This window comes from Mirounga leonina, unplaced genomic scaffold, assembly GCF_011800145.1.
Source record: "Mirounga leonina isolate KUSES-001 unplaced genomic scaffold, KU_Mleo_1.0 Mir_101664, whole genome shotgun sequence".
Taxonomy (NCBI): domain Eukaryota; kingdom Metazoa; phylum Chordata; class Mammalia; order Carnivora; family Phocidae; genus Mirounga; species Mirounga leonina.
In genome coordinates this window covers 5430631-5453261 of record NW_023270175.1, presented here as the reverse complement: position 1 = coordinate 5453261, position 22631 = coordinate 5430631, and the positions used below count along the sequence as shown (strand labels likewise).

The following is a 22631-nucleotide window of genomic DNA, read 5'->3' as shown; positions in this document are numbered from 1 at the left end:
AGAAAGGCTTCCTGGAGGAGGTGATTCCTGACCTGAGCTCCTCAACATGGTAAGGTCTGAGGAACAAGAGGGGGCTGAGGAGAGTAGAAGGTTCCACCTGCCATGTTGAGACACACACTTGGCCAGCACTGATACCTGCTTGAGAAATCAGAGTTCATGCCAGTCCCAGGGTTCTGAATGTGGAGGTTTGAAAGCAGAACTGCTGTTCTTTTATGAACTTATGTTCTTTTCTTCCTAGTTTGTGTGGAAAAGCTCACTTTTTAGTAACTCTTCCCTCAAAGGATATATATACTAGAAGCAGGAAAAGGCTAGGATTTCATTTCCAATTTTGTCCTTAACCCATTGTGCATACTCTGGGTTCCATATTCTGGCTCATACTTCCTCATCTCGTAGGATTTCAGTTTATCTGTGGTACAAACAAAGAAAACAGAGGAACCCCTAAACAAATAGGAGTGTTGTTCCATTGCCACTGGATAAATTCCAGAGCCTAGAAAAGTCTTTGAGTGACCAGTTTCATTTCCTTTAAGACTATGAGACAGATAAGAATGCCTTCTAATTTTAAGCATTCCACTGAAGGGAATTTCTAGCCTTAATTGGTCATTCTTTTAGTTTCTAAACCCTCTCTCACTGTCAGAAAGTTATCACTGTTTTCCTATTTAAACCTTTCTTTTTTAAAAAAGATTTTTATTCATTTATTTGAGAGAGAGAGGAAGTGAGCACAAGCGGGGGAGGGGGCAGAGGGAGAGAGAGAAGCAGGCTCCCTGCTCAGATGCGGGGCTTGATCCCAGGACCCCAGGATCATGACCTGAGCTGAAGGCAGACACTTAACCAACTGAGCCACCCAGGCACCCCTATTTAAACCTTTCTTGCTATTTCTTAAGGCCCTCATCTTTTTCTCTGGACTCACTGAATATTGAGAAAAGCTGGTTGCCATGTTGTAGACAAGCTTAGAGTTCTTTGTGGTCTCTTCCAAAAGGATTCATCTTAAGACAAAGTGGGCTTATTAGCTTCTCAGAGTGTATCTGGAATCTTCCTCAGTGGGGAAAGAGAGGTGTAGGTGAGGCCAGTAGTCCCTGGAGTAGTCTGCCTTTCACTGTCCAGCTGAGCCCTGGAGCTCTGGAACCTCTAACTGTGCCATTCATTCATCACTGATCAAACACCTGCTCTGTGGAGGTTCTGTGTTATATGCAGTGTCAGCAAGCAGACCCAGATTTGTACCTCTCATTGGAAGAGTAAGGTTATCACTAAGATCCCACAGTTACTTTGTAGTGACCAAATAACCTAAATAAAATGGACATGAAGACAAAGGTTTAGTGGAAGGTATTGGAAGCCAAATAAAGGAGAAATTCTTATCATAAAATTGGAATGATATCTCAGAATAAGAAAGTATTTCTGGAAGAGGGATTGTGGTGCCCTCCTCAACAGGAGAAGCCTATCCAACGTGTATGCTTTCTCTAGATCTCAGTCTGGCAGCTGAATCCACGTGCTAGAAATCATGACCTACCTTCAACTAACAGGGACCTATTTGACTCTTAGAAAAGGCTGAATTTTAGGAAAGAGTAGCAGTCTCTACATTATTATTCTTTGAAAATCAGACCAAGGTAGAAAAGGAGTCTGACTGGGGAGTCCAACTTAGTGTTGTAAGCCATTGTCATAAACATTTGGGCTGTAAAAAGTACACTGGCCTGTCTCAATTTCTAACACTGCCCTTTCTTTGTAAGTTGTTCCCTCTACTATCTACCTCAACTCACTGCCTATGGCATGGCAAAGAAATCCTGTTGAGTTGGTAGTGTCATAGACATTTAGGGTTAAAGGGGAAAGTAAACTCTGAACAGAAGAGGCAGAAGTTGAGCCAAGCTAATACAGAGAGAAATTTTGGGTGACAGAAGACCTGTTATATTTTTTTCTACCTATGTGTATGCTTTTCTTTCCAGGGCTGCTGATAAGCTCCGGCTGTGCATTATACCCCTTAGGATGGAATAGCCCGGAGATAATGCAAACATGCGGGAATGTCTCCAATCAATTTCGGTTAGGTAAGGTGGCCTGGGCAGGATGGCAGTGATGGTTTTTTTGGGAATCTAGTTTTCAAAGTGCTTTACCTCTTACAGGGGACTCTGCTTGCTAGTGGTGCTTGTCTGAGTCTCTGTCATTATGTTGGCTTGTGGGAAGTGGTCACTTGTCCAGATTCATTTGGCCCTGCTAACTCACAAAGGACTTAAACTCCTCTTTTTAAATTATATCTCTCCACATCCTTTACACACTTTTACCCAGAGTCCTATGACAAGTTTGGGGAAACCCTATCTACAGGGGGATTTCAAATGCTTAGAGACTGATGATCGGTCATTCTCTGGAAAATTCCTAGTTCCTATTACTATTTCTTTCTGAGGCACTGTTTTCCCACTATAAATCGACAGTATCTCTTCTCACGCTCTACCAAGGATGTAGCAAGGGGTCATTTGGTTTACACCACACATTAGGAACCTAGATTAAATATGGGGAATTGTTACTGGCATTGTTACATGGTTACTGGTATAATGGCAAGAGCTGTCAAATATTAGAATGGGTGACAGAAGTAGCTCTGGACTCTTCTATGGTTGCCAATCCTCAGTGAGAATGGCTTAAGTTCACTAGTGTAAACTGGGAATAGATTAGTCTCCAACTGAAAGACTTCAAAATATTTTCCCAACTTACTATGATGGGAGGGAGTAGAAGGGGAAATGTCTAGGTTTCCTTGAGTGTTCTCAATTGTAGGAGAGGATTTTGAAACAATGAAGCCCCCTGTTCCCTATAGCTTATGCCCCAATACTTCCCTTTCTCTCTGTTGCCTCAGACTGTTTTGTTGAGTCTCACTTGACTCATTTTTAGAGAAAGGAGTTGTTCACTATAGAAATATAACATGAGGGAAGGGCTATATAGAAGATGTGACAAATGTGGACCCTAGAATGCCCAGTGTTACTGGCTCAGGGCATAGCTGACTGGCACCTTCTGCCATAGGTGAAGGAATGAGTAAATATTTGGGGGCAGGTTCTGAAGAAAAAGGAAGCAGGCCACTGGTCCAGCTAGTCAGGATAGAGAAAATTGAAGATTTAGCACATCTCTCCTACTTGGTTGTTAGACATATAATTCTCCTTTTTAAAATAACAGCTTTATTGATATACAATTACATACCATAAAAGCTGCCCTTTTAAAGTGTACAATTAGTGGTTTTCAGTAGATTCACAAAGTTGTGCAATCATCACTACTATGCAACTCCAAATATTCCAAAAGAAACCCCTTACCCCTAAGCAGTCACTCCTTATTCCCCTCTGCATCCAGGACCAAGCAACCACTGTCAATATAGATTTGCCTATTCTAGAAATTTCACATAAATGGAATCAAATAATATGTGGTTTTTATGTCTGCTTCTTTTACTTAGCATATTGTTTTCAAAGTTCATCCATTTGTAGCATGTATCAGTACTTCTGCTTTTCATGGCTAAATAATATTCCATTTTATGGCTATAACATATTTTATCTACTCACCAGTTGATGCATACTTGGGTTTTTCCACTTTTAGGCTATTATGAATAATACTGCTATGAATATTTGTGTACACATTCTTGTATGGACATATATTTTCATTTCTCTTGGGTATATTTCTAGAAGCAGGATTGCTAGGTCAAATGTGAATCTATGTTTAAGCCTTTTGAGGAACTGCCAGGCTGTCTTCCAAAGTGACTGCATCATTTTACATTTCAACCGGCAATGTGCAAGGGTTCCAATTTCCCAACATCTTTACCAATAGTTATTTTTCATTTTTTAAAATTATAGCCATCCCTGCGGTATGAAGTGGTATCTCAATGTGATTTTAATTTGCATTTCTCTGATAACTGATGATGTTGAGCTTCTTTTCATCTACTTATTGGACATACCCTTCCTATATCTTCCTTGGAGAAATGTTTATTCAAATTCTTTATCTATTTTTAACTGGTTATTTGCCTTTATTTTTTTTATTGTTGTTGAGTTGTAAGAATTCTTTATGTATTCTGGATACTAGACCCTTTTCAGACATATGATTTGCAAGTAGTTTTTTCCCATTCTGTGGGTCATATTTTACTTTCTTGATGATATCCTTTGAAGCACGAACTTATTTCATTTTGGTGAAATCCAATTTTGTCTATTTTGCTTTTGTTTCTTGTGCCTTTGGTGTCATATCTAAGAATATATTGCCAAACCCAAGGTCATGAAAACTGTTTAGCTATTCTGGAACTCTTGCATTTCCATGTATATTTTAGGTTCAACTTGTCAATTTCTGCATGAAAGCCAGCTGGGATTTTGATAGGGATTGTGTTGAATCTGTACATAAGTTTGGAAAGTATTGCTACTTTCACAATATTAAGTTTTCCAATCCAAGAACACAAGATGACATTCCACTGAGTTAGACTGTCTTTAATTTCTTTCAATGATATTTTGTAGTTTTCAGTATACAAGTCTCACACTTCTTTTGTGAAATATATTCCTAAGTATTGTTTTTTTAAGATTTATATATTTACGAGAGAGAGAGTGGAGGAAGGGCAGAGGGAGAGAATCTTCAAGCCGACTCCCCACTGAGCATGGAGCCCAGTGTGGGCCTTGATCCCACAACCCATGAGATCATGACCTGAGCCGAAATCAAGAGTCAGATGCTTAAACGACTGAGCCACCTAGGCCCCTGTATTGTTTTTGACAATATTATAAATGGAACTGGTTTCTTAATTTTATATTTTGATTGTTCATTGTTAGCGTATAGAAATACAAATGGTTTTTCTATATTGGCCTTGTATCCTGCAAGCTTGCTGAACTCCTTTATTAATTCTAATGATATTTTGGGGTAGATTTCTTAAGATTTTCTATATACAAGGTCATGTCATCTGAGAATAGAGAGTTTTAGTTCTTCATTTCCAATCTAGATATCTTTTATTTCTTTTCATTATCTCATTGCCCTGGCTAGAACCTCCACAACAATGTTGAATAGAACTGGTGAGAGCAAACATCCTTACCTTATCCCAGACCTTAGGAGTAAAGCATCCAGTTTTTCACCATTAAGTATTGATGCTAACCATGTTTTTTTTTTTTTATATGTGGCTTTCATTAGGTTGAGAAAGTTCCCTTTTATCTATTTCTAGTGTGTTAAGCGCATTCATCATAAAAGGGTGATGGATTTTGTCAAATACTTTTTCTTCAACTACTGAGATGATCACATGCATTTTATTGATTGCTCTTCATATGTTAAACCAGCCTTGCATTTCAGGGATAAACCATAGTTAGCCATGGTGTATAATCCATTTTATATGTTGCTTCGTTTGGTTTGTTAACATTTTATTGAGGATTTTTGCATCTATATTCACTAGGAATATTCATCTATAGATCTCTTTCTTGTGATGTGTTTGTTGGATGTTGGTATGAAGGTAACATTGGCCTCATAGAATGAGTTGCTACTTTCATTAATAAAAAAAAAAAATGCCAAAGTAAAAAATTGGAGACATGATTTGTACATAGTCATTTGGCAGTTTTCTGCACTAATCACCACACCCAAGGGGCTAGTTCACAAATGGGCAATTTTGTGTGCGGTTGTTTTTGTTTCAAGTTGATGGCCATCAATTGTGTTTACCACAGGATCATTATTTTTCTCTTTCTTTTCACTCAATATTTTGTATTGTTTCTTTCTCCATTGCATTCTCCTCCTTTATTTACCTTTCTCTCCTGCACCATATGTCTTCCCAAGGGCTCTGGCTCCCCTCTCCTCAGTGCACTGAATACTGTTGTTCTGTGAGTCATTAGGGATGAAGGGATTGCTGAATCCTGCTCGAGTCAAGCCCTCCCAGTTCCTTTTTTGAATCACTCTTTCAAATTCTTCCAACTGCCTAAGTGTCTCTCATCCATGAGCCACATTTCCTGCCATATTCTTCAATTACAGGCCTCTGTATTAGCACTTTTCTGGCTAATGCTGAAAAGAAGAGACAGCCTGTGCCATCCTTGATCCTCTTCTGGTCAGCTGCCCAAACATACATGACAGTGCCAACTGTATTAGCAGCTGTTCCCTTGTAATACAGAGGTGCCAGGAGCAGCAGCAAAACATGTAGTAGAACTAAAAAATATACTTTATGATATGTTGTGGATAGCAAGGTTTGGAAATTCCAGTGCTAGAAGTACAGCCTTTCTCTTTAGACCTTTCTTTAATGCTCTGGAGCTTCTGGTAGCGTGGAAGCACCCTCGGCACACGTTAGACATTGTGTGGATGGATGAATGAAGTAGGAGAAAAGTACCCTTGGTATCCAGTATACAGACTTTTGTTTCTTTTTCCTCGAGAGGCAGATGGTAGATTGAAAGATTATAGGCTTTTGAGTCAAAGATCTCAGTTGCTATCCAGGCTCTGCCACCTATGTATTTGTTATGGAGGTAAAGTCACTTAACGTCTGTGTCTCACCTTCCTTCTCTGTAAAGTGGGGATAATAATAATACCTGTCCCCAAAAATCTTCTCCAGATGAGAATTTTCACACTTTACCCAGTGGTTCTTCTACTCTCTTGCTTGTGTATTTTGAAGAACAAAATTTAATAATTATAATAATAAAACATAAATCTTTTCCATTTAAAAAACCTTGTCCCAGTGTTGTTACAATGAAATAATAAAAGATATATTAAAGTACCTAGCGCAGCATTTGACTTAAAGTGGGTGGTGGCCTTTAAAAGATAGCAGAGCAGAATGTGCTGGAGGGTAGACTATCAGTCAGTGGCATTACTTTGATTCTGCTGTAGGCTCTATACTCTACTATGCACTCCATATTTTGGATAGGAAGTTTCACAAAGTCAAGAAAGACATGAGCCCTACCCAAGGAACAAAGCTTCTTACCCTGACTTGCTTGAGAGAGATGAAGGGAATGTGGAGGACAATGGAAGCAGGCATTATTAGTTTGCCAAGGTGATTCTGAGAGTAAGTAAAATAGAAATTCTACTCTGAGACTCTGAATGGCCTCCTTCACTTTCCAGTAGAAGGAGTCATACTCGTGTCTTTAGCTCTTCTTTACCCGAGTTTCCATTCAAGTTATCCTGAACCATCCACAATTATGATTTTTGTCCCCACCTGAATTATCAAAGATATAACTTGTATTAAATAGGCAGCAATCTTGATGTCTGTGTTGGATTAAAGATGGCCACAAATTCTTTGATGCTCTTCCCATAGCAAACCTGGGTCTATCTCTACCACTTATCCCCTAAATCTGGGCTGGCCTATAACTGTTTTAACCAATAGAGTGTGGCATAGTTACATAAAGCTCATTCTGGGCCTAGCCTCTAAAGAACTTGTAATTTCCATGTTGGTTTCTTGGGTCTCTGAGCCATCATATGAAATATTTGACTACTCTGCTGGAGGGACCAAATGGAAAGTCCCAGAGATGCTTGGAAACAGAGGCCCACCTGAGTCCAAACTTCCAGCCATTCCTTCCAAGGCACCAGACATGTGAGTAAAGCAGTCCTAGGTCTTCCATTCAAGCCATCTGAGTACCACTGAATGGCTCTAGTTAAAGCCAATTGCAGTGGAGATAGCGCTCAGCTGAGCCCTGACCAAATTTTGACCAATAGATTCATGAGATATAATAAAATGGATGTTGTTTTAAGCTACTATGCCCTGGGGTTAGTTTGTTATACAATAATGGTTGTGTATTTGGAAGATACAATAATGGTTGTATAACAAACTAACCAGAAAAATGCCAAATCATATACATATAAATTTAAGATTATTATTTTTAATCAAAAGTAATTTATGTATGTGATAAAACAGTACATAAATGTATAAAATGCAAAGTCAGAGTCTTTCTCCTAACCCCGACTCCATTCCCCAAAGGGACCATTAAGTTTTTTTGTATGTCTCCAGAATTTTTAATAAATATAAAAATATGAGCATATCTTTATTTTGTTTAACCAAGATCATATTATGTATCTATCTAGCTATATAACTAACTATACCATTCTGAACCTTGCATTTTTCACTTACCAATATCTCTTGGAGAGCTATCAATGTTTATAGATCTCCCCGCTACATTTTAGGCATGCCATATTTTCCCATTGTAGGGATAGAAGGCAGGGATTTTTTTTTTTTCTGTGAGATTAAGTAACTTGCCTAAGGTCACTCAGCTGATAAATCGGCAGAGCTGGGATTCGAATTCTAGATGTCTGGTTCTAGCTAGCACCATCCAACAGAAGTTCCTGCAATGATGGAAATGTTCTGTGTCTTCCTATCCAATGTGTTAGCCTTTAGCCACATGCCATTGTTGAACAATTGAAATGTTAGGTTGATGGGACTGAATGTTTAATTTAATTTAATAAATATGTAATCTTGTTAATTAATTAAATTTAATTTATTTAATTTTATTAATTTAAATGTAATAACTACAATGTGACTAGTGGCTACCATATTGGAAAGCATGGCTTGAGCATCTGTGTTCTTAAACTGTTATGCTCCTCTACAGAGAAGAAAGAGCCTACTAAGGAGACTCAGAAAGAATACCCAGAGACATATAAAAGAAAAATAAGAATTCAGGGTCACAACAGGCAATTGTGTTTAATACTGATTCAAGTTGCTAGATGAGGATAGAGAAGTGACCATTGGAGTCTGCCAGACAAAGGTGACCTAGAGGAGCAGTTTTGCAGTTATAGATACTGGAGTAATTTTGAGGTGAAGAAAATGAAAGCAGCATGTATAAACAATTCTTTCAAAAAGTTTTGCTACAAGGGAAAGCAGAGAAACTGAGCAATAGCTGGAGGAGAATGTAGGATTAAGAGAGGCTTTTTCTAAATTGGCCAAATACTTGAGTCATGATGATAATGATTCTGTAGTGGAGACAGATTGATGCAGAAAAGCAAAGTCCTTGAGAATGTGAAGGTACAATGAAGAGGACCCTTGAATGGAGACTTCATTTCAGCTGGTTTCCAAATACATGTATTTTAGCTTCACTGTGATCTTCAAAATCCTCTTAGACCCACAAAACTACTAGGGAATTCCTTCATACCCAATGGCCTATCACCCAAATAAGTCCCACTGAAAATTTCAAGAAGCTAAATGGGACATAGCTGTTTTAAAGCTAGCTTATAAAACTACACAGTAGCACTTAATTCTAAGGTAAGGACTGTACCTCCTATCAATGGATCACATTTGCAAGATGTTCTCATGAATATTATCTAATCTGATTTTCAAAAGTGCATGGACAGGGCGCCTGGGTGGCTCAGTTGGTTAAGCGACTGCCTTCGGCTCAGGTCATGATCCCAAAGTCCCGGGATCGAGTCCCACATCGGGCTCCCTTCTCGGCGGGGAGTCTGCTTCTCCCTCTAACCCTACCCCCTCTTGCGCGCTCTCTCTCACTCTCTCTCTCTAATAAATAAATTTTAAAAATCTTTAAAAAAAAAGTGCATGGACAGCAGATGGTAATATGCCCATTTTATAATGAGGAAACCCGGAGGTAGGAATAGGTAAAGTAATTTGTGTAAGGTCATACAGCAAGTGAAAGGCAGAACTGTGAATGGAGCTTATCTCCTAATTCACTGTTCTGTGTATGACTACAATGACTTTTCCCCTCTCCACTGGTGAGGGTATGCCTTGAGTCATTTGAGAATTTCTCCTCAAGATAGGCTTTAGCTCTATTGTTTTCAAAAACAAATGTCTGAAACATCGTGGAAAGTACCTAGTATTGCATCTTGTCTCCTTCACTCCCACCCTCAGCCTAAGTCCCCTGTTGATCTTTTAGTATAATCAGGGTACAAATACAGAAGGTGGCAGCTGAACCTGATGGGATTCTGGAAGAGGTTGTAAGTGGAACGGACGTGTGTGGGAAATTTTAAAGTGCCTCTAGATTTGACTTGCATTAATAAAGACACCTACATTGTCTTGCTAAACTTGATCATAGGAGAAAGATATACAAAAGTTTTTTTTTTTTCATATGCTCTAAGATCATATACAATCTTCCTAGGGTCACTCTTTGGTCTTCCAGCATATCTACTCCTTACGGTACTACTTACCTTAGTCTCTCTTCTTGAAAGAAAGAGATTGGGTGGGGCAAAAAAGGGAAAATAGAAGATCGGAGGGCGTTGGAGAAGACAAGGCTCTCCAGACAAAAACTCTGGCACCCCAAAAGTTTGACTATCACCAACTAGACCCCAAGACCTTGCCTTCACTGCCCACCTGCTTGTACTCACCGACCTTTGTCCCACATTTTTCCTTAAGCTCTTCTTTCCAGCTTCTCTCTTAACTTAGGCAAATGGAAAGTGAAACTGCCCCTCGAGCAATAGTGACTGCCCTGACAAGACCTCCAGCCTGCCCAGACTATCCAGACAAGTTTTAACTTAAGCCCCGACTCAAGTCTGCACAGATGGACCATAGAGTGACCTCTAGAATGACCGATGACTATCTTTATTATAATGCTAAAATCTCCACCCAAGGTGGAGCCTCAGCCTCATTTATATAACATACAACGGTATGTATAGGCATGGTTCCTTAAGGCACATTGTGACCTTATGCCTGCCTCTGCATACAATGACAAGACTTCCCTATCTAAATATTCATCCTCACCCTAAATAAAAGGAACCCATCCACCCTTGCTTGGGGACTCATGGCTTTGGAAGCTATTCCCCATGACCTCCTTATTTGCTGCAAATAAAGTTTACTTTTATGCAACAACTCAACCTAGTGTAGTTTCTGACTTACTAAGGAGCGAACTCATGTTGGTTGGGTTACATGACCACCTTCCTCCCACTGCCTTTTCTGTTTCTAGGATCTTCTCTCATGTCTCCCAGTCTATCTTCCAGGTCCCCTGTTGTCCCTATCCTCCCTCAGTGCCTGTTCTTACACCCTGGAAACATACCTTACCTGGCTCTCACCCACCAGAGTCATCAATTGAGCAATTTGAGGAATTGACTCCCTTTCTTCTTTTTAGCCATTTAAAGAAGAAATTAACTTGTATGAAACCATAAGAGACCCCCGAATAGCCAAAACAGTCTTGAGAAAGAAGAACAAAGCTGGAGGTATCATGTTTCCTGATTTCAAGCTATAATACAAGTCTATAGTAGTCAAAACAGTATGGTATGGACATAAAAGCAGACACACAGATTAATGGAACAGACTAGAGAGCTCAGAAATAAACCCACACAAATATGTCAATTAGTTTATGACAAAGGAACTGAGACTCTACAATGGGAAAAGGAAATTCTCTTCAAGGGGCGCCTGGGTGGCTCAGTCAGTTAAAGATTTGCCTTCGGCTCAGGTCATGATCTCAGGGTCCTGGGATCGAGCCCCGCATTGGGCTCCCTGCTCAGCAGGGAGTCTGCTTTGTCCTCTCCCTCTGCTCCTCCGCTCGTGCTCTCTCTCTCTCAAAAATAAATAAAATCTTTAAAAAAGAAAAAGGAAAATTCTCTTCAATAAATGGTGTTTGGAAAACTGTACAATCATATGCAAAAGAATGAAGCTGGGCCACTATCTTACATCATACACAAAAATTTACTCAAAATGGATTAAAGACTTAAACGTAAGACCTGAAACCAAAAACCTCCTAGAAGAAAACATAGGAAGTATGGAAGTAAGCTCCTTTACATTGGTCTTGCCAATCACTTTTTGGATTTGACACAAAAAGCAAAGGCAACACAATTAAAAATAAACAAGTGGGTCTATGTAAAACTAAAAAGCTTCTGCACAGCAAAGGAAACCATCAACAAAATGCAAAGGCAACCTACCAAATAGGAAAAAAATATATGCAAATCATATATCTGATAAGGGGTTAATCTCCAGTGTATAAAGAACATATACAACTCAATAGCAATCCCCCCAAACAACCCAATTTAAAAAATGGGCAGAGGATCTAAATAGGCATTTTTTCAAAGAAGACATACAGACGGCCAACAGGTACATGAAGAGGTGCTCAACACCACTAATCACCAGGGAAATGCAAATCAAAATCACAATGAGATATCCCCTCACACTTGTTAGAAAGACTACTATCACAAAGACAAAAAATAACAAGTGTTGGTGAGGATGTGGAAAAAAGGGAACTCTTGTGCATTGTTGGTCGGAGTGTAAATTGGTTGGTACAGCCACTGTGGAAAACAGTGTGGAAGTTCTTCAAAAACTTAAAAACTATATGATCCAGGAATTTCATTTCTTGGTATTTATCTGAAGGCAATGAAAACACTATCTCAAAAAGATATAGTCACTCCTCTATTGATTGCAGCATTATTTACAGTAACCAAGATATGGAAGCAAACTATGTATCCATTGATGGATGAATGGATAAAGAAAATGTGGAATATGTATACAGTGAACTATTATTCAAGGATAAAAAAAGAAGGAAATCTCGACATTTGCAACAACATGGATGGACCTTGAGGGCATTCTGCTCTGTGAAATAAGTCAGATAAAGACAAACACTGTATGATCTATAAAGTCAACCAAACCAACCAACCAACCAACCAAAGTCATGGATACAGAGAACTAATTGGTTATTGCCAGAGGCAGGGGGTGGGGGTGGGTGAAATGGGTGAAGAGGGTCAAAAGGTTCAAATTTCCAATTATAAAATTAGTAAGTCTTGGGGATATAATGTACAGCATGGTGACTATAGTTAATAATACTGTATTATATATTTGAAAGTTGCTAAGAGTAGATTTTTAAAGTTATCATAAGAAAAATATTGTAACTATGTATGGTGATGGATGTTAACTAGACTTACTGTGATGATTATTTCACAATATGTGCAAATATTGAATCATTGTGTTGTACACCTGAAATGAATATAACATTGTATGTTAATTATATCTCAATAAAAAATAAATAAGAAAATAACAATCAAATATTTAAAACAGGGAAAAAAACCCTAAACACTAGTCAGGAGCTTGCACTGAAACCTACAAAAGGAGGGACCTCGCAGATTAATCAGTGGGCTTATTTATAATTAGTGAGACCCAATAGGGGCAGGTGACTTTTTCAAGGCCCACAACAAGGGACTTGGGACTAGCTTCCTGACTCTCAGGCATATTGTAGGTGCCACTCAATGGCAATCCCATACCTGTTTGTTGAATGAATCACTCATTCAGTAAGAAGGGGAAAGTCAGACAAAGGCGCTTAGCAACAGCCCTGTTAAGTGCAAACTTTCCCACGCTTTAATTTGATTAAGTAAATGAAAGATTTAAGCTGAGAAAGGTGTTTTGATGGTTGTTAATTAAACTCTGGCCATCACATAGAGATTTCAACAACTTGATCCCGCACAAATGAATCCTCAGTCCAACATTAAATTAATGCATTTCACTCCTCCTCTTGTTGTCCTTCATCAAGCCTCTAATTGGCATCAACAACAGTGGGAGCCAGGGAAGAAACCCAAGGGAAGATTACCTAGTGGTAAGAGTGGGCTTTAGCGCAGAGGCATCCTTAGCTCTGTGACCTTGGGCCGGTTTTTCAGCATGTGGGGGCTTATTGCTACCTCCTGGGGTCGTTGTAAGGATTAAATGAGATCACACATGCAAAACACCTAGTACAGTGTTTGGCATAGAGTTACCAGTCAACAGTTGTCGTCTGGTATCATCATCATCATTATAATAATACTAATTGTTGAAATGGAAATGTTCCCAGTACTTTTCAGTAGTTTCTGGAAAAAGGACCTATTACAGCAAGGAGCCATTAGTTATAGCATGATGGCTTAAAAACACAGGTTAATAGTAGAAAGATCTGCATTCAAATCTGAGCCCTGCCACTTACTGGTTGTGCATTTGGGGGCATGCCATTTAACCTCACTGTGTCTCCATTAATGGGGATTGATAAAAGTAGTTTTCCCCATAAGTTATTGAGAAGATTAAGTGAGGTAATACGTGCATACAAAGCATTTAGCACAGTAGGCTGCACTAAATGTAACATGTGTTAGTAGGTAGTCGGCCCAGTTCTCAAGAGCCTCCTTAGGGAGCATGCCCCAGGCTTGGCTACTGGGAAGGAGGGAGAGACCCACTCCACTTGACAAAGGCCTGCAACAGAGGCTCCCCAAAGGCCTTGTGTGGGCTCCCTGTGTTTCCTCTCTCAGAGGCCCATTTCCTTTGCTCTCTCATCATTTCCTCTCATTCTTGCCAGTTCAAAGCCTTTTACGGTGACTCGGGGTTTGGACTTTATGGGTTCAGTTTCCAGGCATTTCCTGTTACCTTTCCTCTCTATCAGTTTCCTTCTTTGTGGACGGTCTGTTTTCTTGTGCTCAGCAGAGCACAATGAGGCAGCATATCCACAGAGGGGCAGCAGAGTGTGGTAGCAACAGTTCTGGCCTGGGTCAGCTGTGTTTTAATTTTCCGAAATTTGCTTGGGCATGTCACTTCCCCACCCTGAGCCTTGGTTTCCCTGTTTTAATAGAGCGAACATTGAATTAGACTGATGAGCAACCAGAGGCCCCAGACACCTACTTAGATCCTTGCTGTGACCTACCTTTGTGGTGAGGCCTTTGATCAAATTTCGTATTTATCTATTGTGTTCTTAAAAAACCAGAAGGATAGGGGTGCCTGGGTGGCTCAGTTGGTTAAGCGTCTGCCTTCAGCTCAGGTCATGATCTTAGGGTCCTGGGATTTACCCCAAGGTCATAGGACTCCCTGCTCAGTGGGGAGTCTGCTTTTCCCTTTTCCTCTGCCCTTCCCCGTCCCACTCATGTGCAATCTCTCTCCCTCTCTTTCTCAAGTAAATAAACAAAAATTAAAAAAAAACACACACACACACAAAAAACAGAAGGATAAACCAGTCTACTTAAGGCCATCCTAGAGGAGAGGAACCTTTTAGTGTCACTCACCCATGGGAGTGAGGGCCTAGGATTGACCCAGGGGATTGGGAAAAGCACCTCATTCATTGGGCAGCAACAGATAGAATGCTCTGCGGAGCCTGTCCTTCTGGAAAACTCATGGCTCAGGTGTTGCTTAAGGTTTTTCAGTTGCCCTCCTGGTTCACACAAAGAGGAGTTTCCACCCAGAGAAGCTGGGCTAACTAAGCTGGAACAGGCAGGAAACAGTGAGTCAGGGAGCAATGTAATTCAACAGCATATCCCTGGTGTCTGGCACACGCTTTGCACTCTCTAAATGTTGCACTGAGTGGAATGAACAAATTGCAAGGTGGCTCTGTTGCCATCTTACTGTGTGACCATAGCCAGGTTATTTCAGCCCCTTATATTTTTGTGCTTTTTATTGAAATATATTTGACCTATAACATTGTGTAAATTTAAGGTGTACACATGTTAAAATGATAGATTTCTATATGGTAATATGATTGCCATTGTAGTGATATTTAGCACCTCTATCTTATTACATCATTATTTCTTTGTAGAGGTTAGAATAATTAAGTTCGAGTCTCTTAGCACGTTTGACGATTATAATACAATGCTATTATCTACATTCACTATATTGTGCATTAGACCTCTAAGGTTTACTGACTACTTGTTGCAAGTTTGTACCTTTAAACAACATCTATCCTATCTCCCCACCCCTCTCCAGCCCCTGGTAACCACCGTTTTACTCTCTGTTTTGGACCACTTTGGCTTTTTTTAGATTTCTCATATACATTTCACTTCTTTAAACCTGGCTCCCAGAGACTACAGTGAGGATTATTTTATCTACCTTTAGGGATTGTTTTGGCCATGAAATTACAAAGTGCATGTAAATGTGCTTCATGAACACAATGCCCTACAGGTCTAAGGGGTAGAAGATGAGAAAGCGTATCTACTGTTAGATTTCTCCTCCCTATAATTTTAGCGACTAAACTTCAGTGCCAGTTTTCTCACTGACCATCTTCTTTTAAAAATAGTGAAGAACATCAAGTAATGAGACTTGGTACATCCCATGGGATGCTAAGTTATTTTCATTTTGAATAGAAAAAAAAAAATGATGGTGCTTATAAACATTCTGCCTTTCCTGAAAATAGCCTGCATGAAAAAAAAGGGTGTTTATCCTGCAATAGTCGATCCCGAAGGAGACTTCCAGCCTGGTGACTCCAGAAGACTTAGAAAAAGACCTCAAAGGGCGGGTTCTCTGTTTTATTTGGCCTTATTTCCCCACTTAGCGCCTTGCAGAGGGTCTAGCAGGCTCCCTGACTGAAACAGTGAATGCAGAATTGTGAACTGGTTGTCTGATCATCAGACCACCACGAGATGGCGGTAAAGTCAGGTGAATTCATTCTGTTCTCTGCTGCTTTCTCAGTCCCGCCTCTGGTCCTCAAGTCAAAGAATCTGATTGATGCTTCATCTCCTTGCTTCCGTTTCCTCCACTCAAATCTCCTTCTATAAACCTCAGTAACAGTCTTCTTTGTTCCCCTCACTTTTAGTGTCTTTCCCTGGCTACTCTGGAATGATACACTATCCTAAACCTTTGTTTAAAAACAGAAACCAGTTTTAAATAGGGGTGTTAGTACCGTAGTGCCCATTTCACGGGGCTCTTGTGAGGATGGAATGAAGTGACGTACCTAAAACTTAGTACAGGGCGTGAACTCAATAAATGTCAACAAGAACTGCCATTATTATTATTGTTATTCTTATAGGTTAGACTGACCCAGGTTATTTAATAAGTGAAATTTATTTTCACTTATTATATAAGCAGGAACCAGAGGGAAAACCGGGGATAGTTCTTGCACATTCTCGGGGCAGTTCTCTGGCAAAGTTAGAGTTACATGTTAGGGGTGGACATATATGTCCATCCGCGGTGTTGCATGACTTTTTCAAACCATCTTTACTTTATCTTTTGGGAGAAATTGCATATAAATATGTCTTTCAAGAGAAATCCCGTAACATTGCATCAAGTGTACTGCAGGTTATTTTTTTATTTTTTTTTTTATTTTTTTTTTTTTTTTTACGATTTATTTATTTATTTGAGAGAGAGAGAGCATAGAAGGCAGGGGCAGAGGGACAGAGAGTCCTAAGCAGACTCCGTGCTGAGTGCAGAGTCCAATGCCAGCTAGATCTCAGGACCGTGAGATCACGACCTGAGCTGAAACCAACAGCTGGTCACTTAAACAACTGAGCCACCCAGGCTCCCCTGCCCCACTGTAGGTTCTTAATTCAAGTTTGACTTTTCATCTAAAACTTGGATGAGTTTGAGCTAATGATATGGTCTCATTCAGGTGGTTCCCCACTGGACTGTGCATTGCAATCATCTGGGCCCTCTCCCCAGAGATCATAATTCTATAGATCTGGAGCAGGGCCTAGAAATATGTATGTTAAAGCTTTCTCCAGACATTTGTGGAAACTAGTGGACCAGTTGAAAAATGGGTTAGGTTGAGAGGAGAAGGGGCCCAGAAGTATTGATCATTCTAGGTGCTGTTCTGAGTGCTTTATATGTATCATATCATTTGACCTTCACAGCCGCTCTGTGGTGTCACTTCTATTGTGCCCATGGGAGAGCTGAAACTCAGAAATGTTAAATGACTAGCCCACAGGTTCAGTTTGTAAATGACAGGTCATGGTTACAAACACCATTCTCTGTCATCCTCATTTAGGACCTTGTTCGTGCACCACATGAGTTCCTGAGCACACATGGGCCTGGCCTGGTCTCTACTCTCTGGCTACGTGGCAAACTTTATCAAATACTTATCTGTCTGGGCACCTGGGTGGCTCAGTTGGTTAAGCGACTGCCTTCGGCTCAGGTCATGATCCTGGAGTCCAGGGATCGAGTCCCGTATCGGGCTCCCTGCTCAGCAAGGAGTCTGCTTCTCCCTCTCCCGCTCCCCCCTCTTGTGCTCTCTCTCTCTCTCTCAAATAAATAAATAAAATCTTTCAAAAAAAATGCTTATCTGTCTGCTCAATGGCTTTCTCTATAAAGACATTCCTGCCTCTAGCTGGGACTTGATGAATGAATAAAACAAATACAAGAGGATTAAATGAAATAATGAATAGAAAAAGTGCCTCATAAATTGTAAAGTGCTATACACATATTGGGTGGTATTATTTGTGGCATTGGTTGTTACCCAGAGATACTGGGCCCAAGGAGAGCCTTTAGGGTCTATATCTATTGGCCAGTGGAGCATGGATAGAAATAACTGATGTTCAAACCTAGCCTTGCAGGTATGGGGTTAAGTCAACAGCTGGAATGAGGGTGCACTTGCTGCTGAGTCCTGAGCTTTGTAAGCTTTCCCGGTCTGGCATTCTAGCATTCATAGGTATTTGAAGATCCTGTCAAAAGTATATCACAATAGAGCAGTGATATGGCGCACTGCAGGTGGTGAGGATGTGTGCGCCATCGCTCCTCTCTCTTTCTGGACTCCATCTTTGCAGTAGAGGTTGCATTGGCTGCCGTTCAGTCTTGCTGGAGGGCATCGCTCCAGAAGATCAAGTCTTGATCCTGGCAGGCACACCCCTAGAGAATGAGGCTACCCTGGGTCAGTCCGGCTCTAATTGCCCTGGAAGTAGCCAGCCACATGCTTGGAGGTGAAGTCCGTGGTTCCCTGGCCCGCGTTGGGAAAGTAAGAGGGCAGACTCCCAAGGTGGTCAAACAGGAGAAACAGAAGAAGACCTGCCCAGCTAAGTGGTGGATGCAGTACAACCAGCACTTTGTCAATGTTGTGCCCACCTTTGGCAGGAAGAAGGGCCTCAATGCCAACTCTTAAATCCATTGTAACCCTGGCCTTCCCCAATAAAGCCACTTAGTCCAGTCAGAAAAAAAAAAAAAGTATGTAACAGTCACTCAGTAAGCATATGATAGACACTTACTGTATATGAGATACTGAATGAGACACTGTGCATAGTCTTCAAGAAGCTTTGAGGAGACATTATATATATATATATATATATATATATATATATACACACACACACACACACACACACACACACACATATATATATACATATATAGATGCCTGTCAAATACAACCATAATAATATCAGTCCTAAACCATAATGATATCATCAGAAGGAATAAATACTGCTAAGGCACATGAGAACTCCAGAACCTATCTTCTTTCTCTTAGTATCAGTTTTCATCTATATTATAGAAAACAATCTGTGACTCTCTCCATATTCCTGAAGATACTGCACACCACTCTCTTGATATGTCTCACATTCTGTGGCTAAAGTGATATTTCAAAAATGCAAATCTGATGTCATTCACATTCTTTAACAATAGTTCCCCATTGCATGCAGGATAAAGACTCCTTAAGCATGGCCTATAGGGACCTTGGCCATCACTTCCATCAACACTCAAGCTCCTCTTCCTGCCCAGCCACCCTGAAATACCATGTTCTTTCAAACCTTTGCAACCTTGCATGTGTTCTTCCCATAGTTAGGAATACCCTTCTTCCCTTCCTCAGCTAGGTAACTCCCTACTTTTTCTTGAAAACTCCTTGCCCCCTTTGAACTGCACTTGCTGTCCCTCATCTATATCATTGTATTGCTCTATGTCGTAGCACTTGTCACACTAATAGTCTGTTTACTTGTTCCACTTCTGTCTCTGGCTCCCTTTCACTCAATCTAGTTTGTTGATCTTACCTATGCAAGAACAACGTATTTAAAGAGCTTACCACAGTGACTTTATTAGCTGAAAAAGTTCAAGTGGATGCAATCAGAAATCTATTGAGCAGATGCTAGAGGAGAGGGGCCAGTTTCTTAGAGGCCAAGTATCTTACAGAGCTCATGCTGAGTCAAGCAGGTCCAGCACTTGGTTTTTGACTAGTCCTTTGGGGAGAGTACCTGTCTTAGTTCATTTGCACTGCTGTGAGAGATGCCAAAGACCTGATGGCTTATAAACAACAGAAATATTTTTCTCACAGTTCTGGAGGCTAAGAAGTCCAAGATCAGGGTGCCAGCAGATTTAGCATCTGGCGAGTTCTTTCTTCCTGATTCATATGTGGCAGTCTCCTCGCTGTGTCCTCACATGGCAGAAGGGGGCAAGGGAGCTCATTGGGGTCTCTTTTATAAGGGCACTAATCCCATTTATTAAGGCTCTGCCCTCATGACCTAATCACCTCCCAAGGGCTCTACCTCCAAATACCATCACATTGAGCATTAGGATTTAACATATGAGTTTTGGGGGACACAAACATCCAGTCTATAGCAATTCCCAAAGCTCTTCTGAAATGCTACTTCAAGCATAGTTTGATGGGCTATATAAAGAACAACGCAGAGTGACAAGAAGGTTTATTCAGGGAAAGGTGGGGGCCAATCTTGAGAAAGCCCCAGAAGCACAATTTAAGTTGACCTGAGACTTAATTCCTCCCCTTTATCCCCCATTGAAGAAAAAGATCATCAGAGTAGCTAAAACTCAGGATAGCTATGCAGGAAATAACATAAATAGGAAAGACTGGTTGGCAACATACAGGGATGGGTCAGAAGCAAATGCTTAGTAGTGCCGGGGAAGATTTCAGTGGAAGGACTCAATTTTTTTTGGCAGAAGTATAAGAGAAAAAAAAAATCAACCTTATCAGGTCATCTCTGTCACCATGAGGATTTGACTCTTTACTGAGTGCTACCCTCACTTTCTAGCAAGTGGCTAGAAATAGTGGCTACTAACAAAAACATGTTTACCCGAATAGATGAAGTTTTCAAAGGATTTTTTGTTTTGCCTTTTTCTCTGGCAAGGGAGCCTAACAGGCTTCTGGAATCTTCAATAGGTTCTGGGCCTCCAGTCTGGGTTCCTGTTGAGACTCAGGCCCAGCCTGGAGAGTGAGAAGAAAGCTGTTCTCACGGCTTTGGCTATCTTTTCACTGAGGCTATAGTGGGGTGGGGGATGGATAGGGTGTTTGGCAATTGCCCTTAAATTCATGGCTTTGCTTTATTTTTTACAATTACTCACCTGGGCTGAACCTAGCAGAGAAAGTCTCTCCTCATTTAGCTTGGCTGCATTGAAAATGTTTTTATGCTGCTACCTGTGGAGACCCTATAGTTAGCAGTATCTCTCTGAACAGATGGGACCGCCAGCTTCTTCCAAACCCTTGCTGCCTGCTTAACACAAAATGCAAGTCCCCATGGCAAGAACATGTTGAATAAGCAAGTATCAACCCTATCCTTCCCCCCCATCACACACACCACACAGCAGTTTGGGAGGTAGGTTGCAGCCCTGGTTTCATAAGCTCAGATGTTGCTACAGTGATGGGAAGAGCAGCTGATTTTCCTGAGCTGGGTCTGCTCTGCAAAACCCCCACCTTCATTAGGAATAGGTCTGTTGAAGACCTCAGCCTATCCACTCAGTTCCTATGTACCAGGTGTTCTGGTGTTCTAATCTTATACTAATGTTTTCTAAACAAACTCTCCCTGCCTTTCTTCTCTTCCTCTTCCACCTCTCCCATTGACTCTCCTTTAGACTCTTTCTTTTCTTTGCTCTCTCTCTAGTTCTTCCCCTTTCCCTCCAGAGAATTCCAAAGGAACTTACGTATCTCTCTGTAACTGAGGTGATTGCTCTCAGGGCCAGTGCAGGCAGCCTGGTTTGATACGATGAAGGCTGTGAAGGACTCCCCCCCACCCCCCAGGTGGCTCCTAGACAGACATCTCTGCATATCTGTTCTGTCTGCTCTGGAAGGTGGGGTTGAGGGCAATGTGTTGGTTCCCACTGCAGGTCCTCCTCCATCCTTGGGGTCATTTTTCCTTTATTTTGTCTATAAGGCTAGAGCAGTGTCTCGCAAGTTCCCTGGTTATTTGAGTATATTAGATGATAAAACAGATGTCAATATCGTTCCCTTGCATTCTACCTGAACCACCTCCCCAAATCCTGACTCCATGAGTTCCTAGAATTTGGATGTCATCTTTGTAGGAATACAGTCCCAGTCCACAACCTGCAGCTGTTTATATTGTTAAACAACTTTATCCCTTGTTATCCTACCCCAAAACTCCAAGCTACTTCACAGTTCTCAACCCCTCCATCAGCCTCTTTCTTACCACAAATCCAGAGCTCCTTACCTCTGATCCTGGGTCACAAGCATGCCTTTTCCTGGAGTATTAGATCCCAGAACTAGCTTTTTGCAAAAACTTGTGTCAAATCAAAACTTCATATATCTGAAAGTTCCATTTCATTGCATCTAGCGCTAGTCAGTGTTGGAAGTGTTAGTGGTCATTATGTACTTGCTATGTCCTTGCTTCCCTGTCTCTTCCTCCAAACTTCCAGGGGCCTAGACTTCCGTCAGATGATTTTCTAAAAGGGAAGACTTGAGAAACCCAAAAGACAGACTTACCTCACTCTTTTTAAGTGAAGACTTTAAAAAAGGAATTTAAGATTCATAGCAAAATTGAGGGGAAGGTGCAGAGATTTCCCATATGCTCCCTGTCCCCACACATGCATAGCCTCTCCCACTATCAACATCCTCCACCAGAGTGTGGTACACTTGTCACAACTGATGAGCCTATATTGACACACCATAGTCACCTAAAGCCCATAGTTTACATTAGGGTTCACTCTTGGTGCTGTACCTTTTATACATTTGCACAAATATATATTGACATGTATCCACCATTATACTATCCTGCAGAGTATTTTCACTGCTCTACCAACCCTCCATTGCTCTGCTTATTCATCCCTCCCAAAACCTACCAGCTCATGGCAACCACTGATCCTTTTACCATCTCCAGAGTTTTTTCCTTTTTCAGATGTCATATAGTTGGAATAGATAGATAGATAGATAGATAGATAGATAGATAGATAGATAGATAGA

At 40.7% G+C, this 22631-nt stretch overlaps 1 protein-coding gene across 1 annotated transcript in view; it reads left to right on the top strand.

Annotated features, from left to right (window-relative positions):
- LHFPL1 (LHFPL tetraspan subfamily member 1) overlaps nt 1-22631 on the top strand; it is a 38047-nt gene that overhangs the window by 7913 nt on the left and 7503 nt on the right. Inside the window, exon 2 of the mRNA XM_035006068.1 lies at nt 1935-2033. Within this exon, the coding sequence (XP_034861959.1) occupies nt 1935-2033 (99 nt within the window). The remainder of the gene's footprint in view (nt 1-1934; nt 2034-22631) is intronic.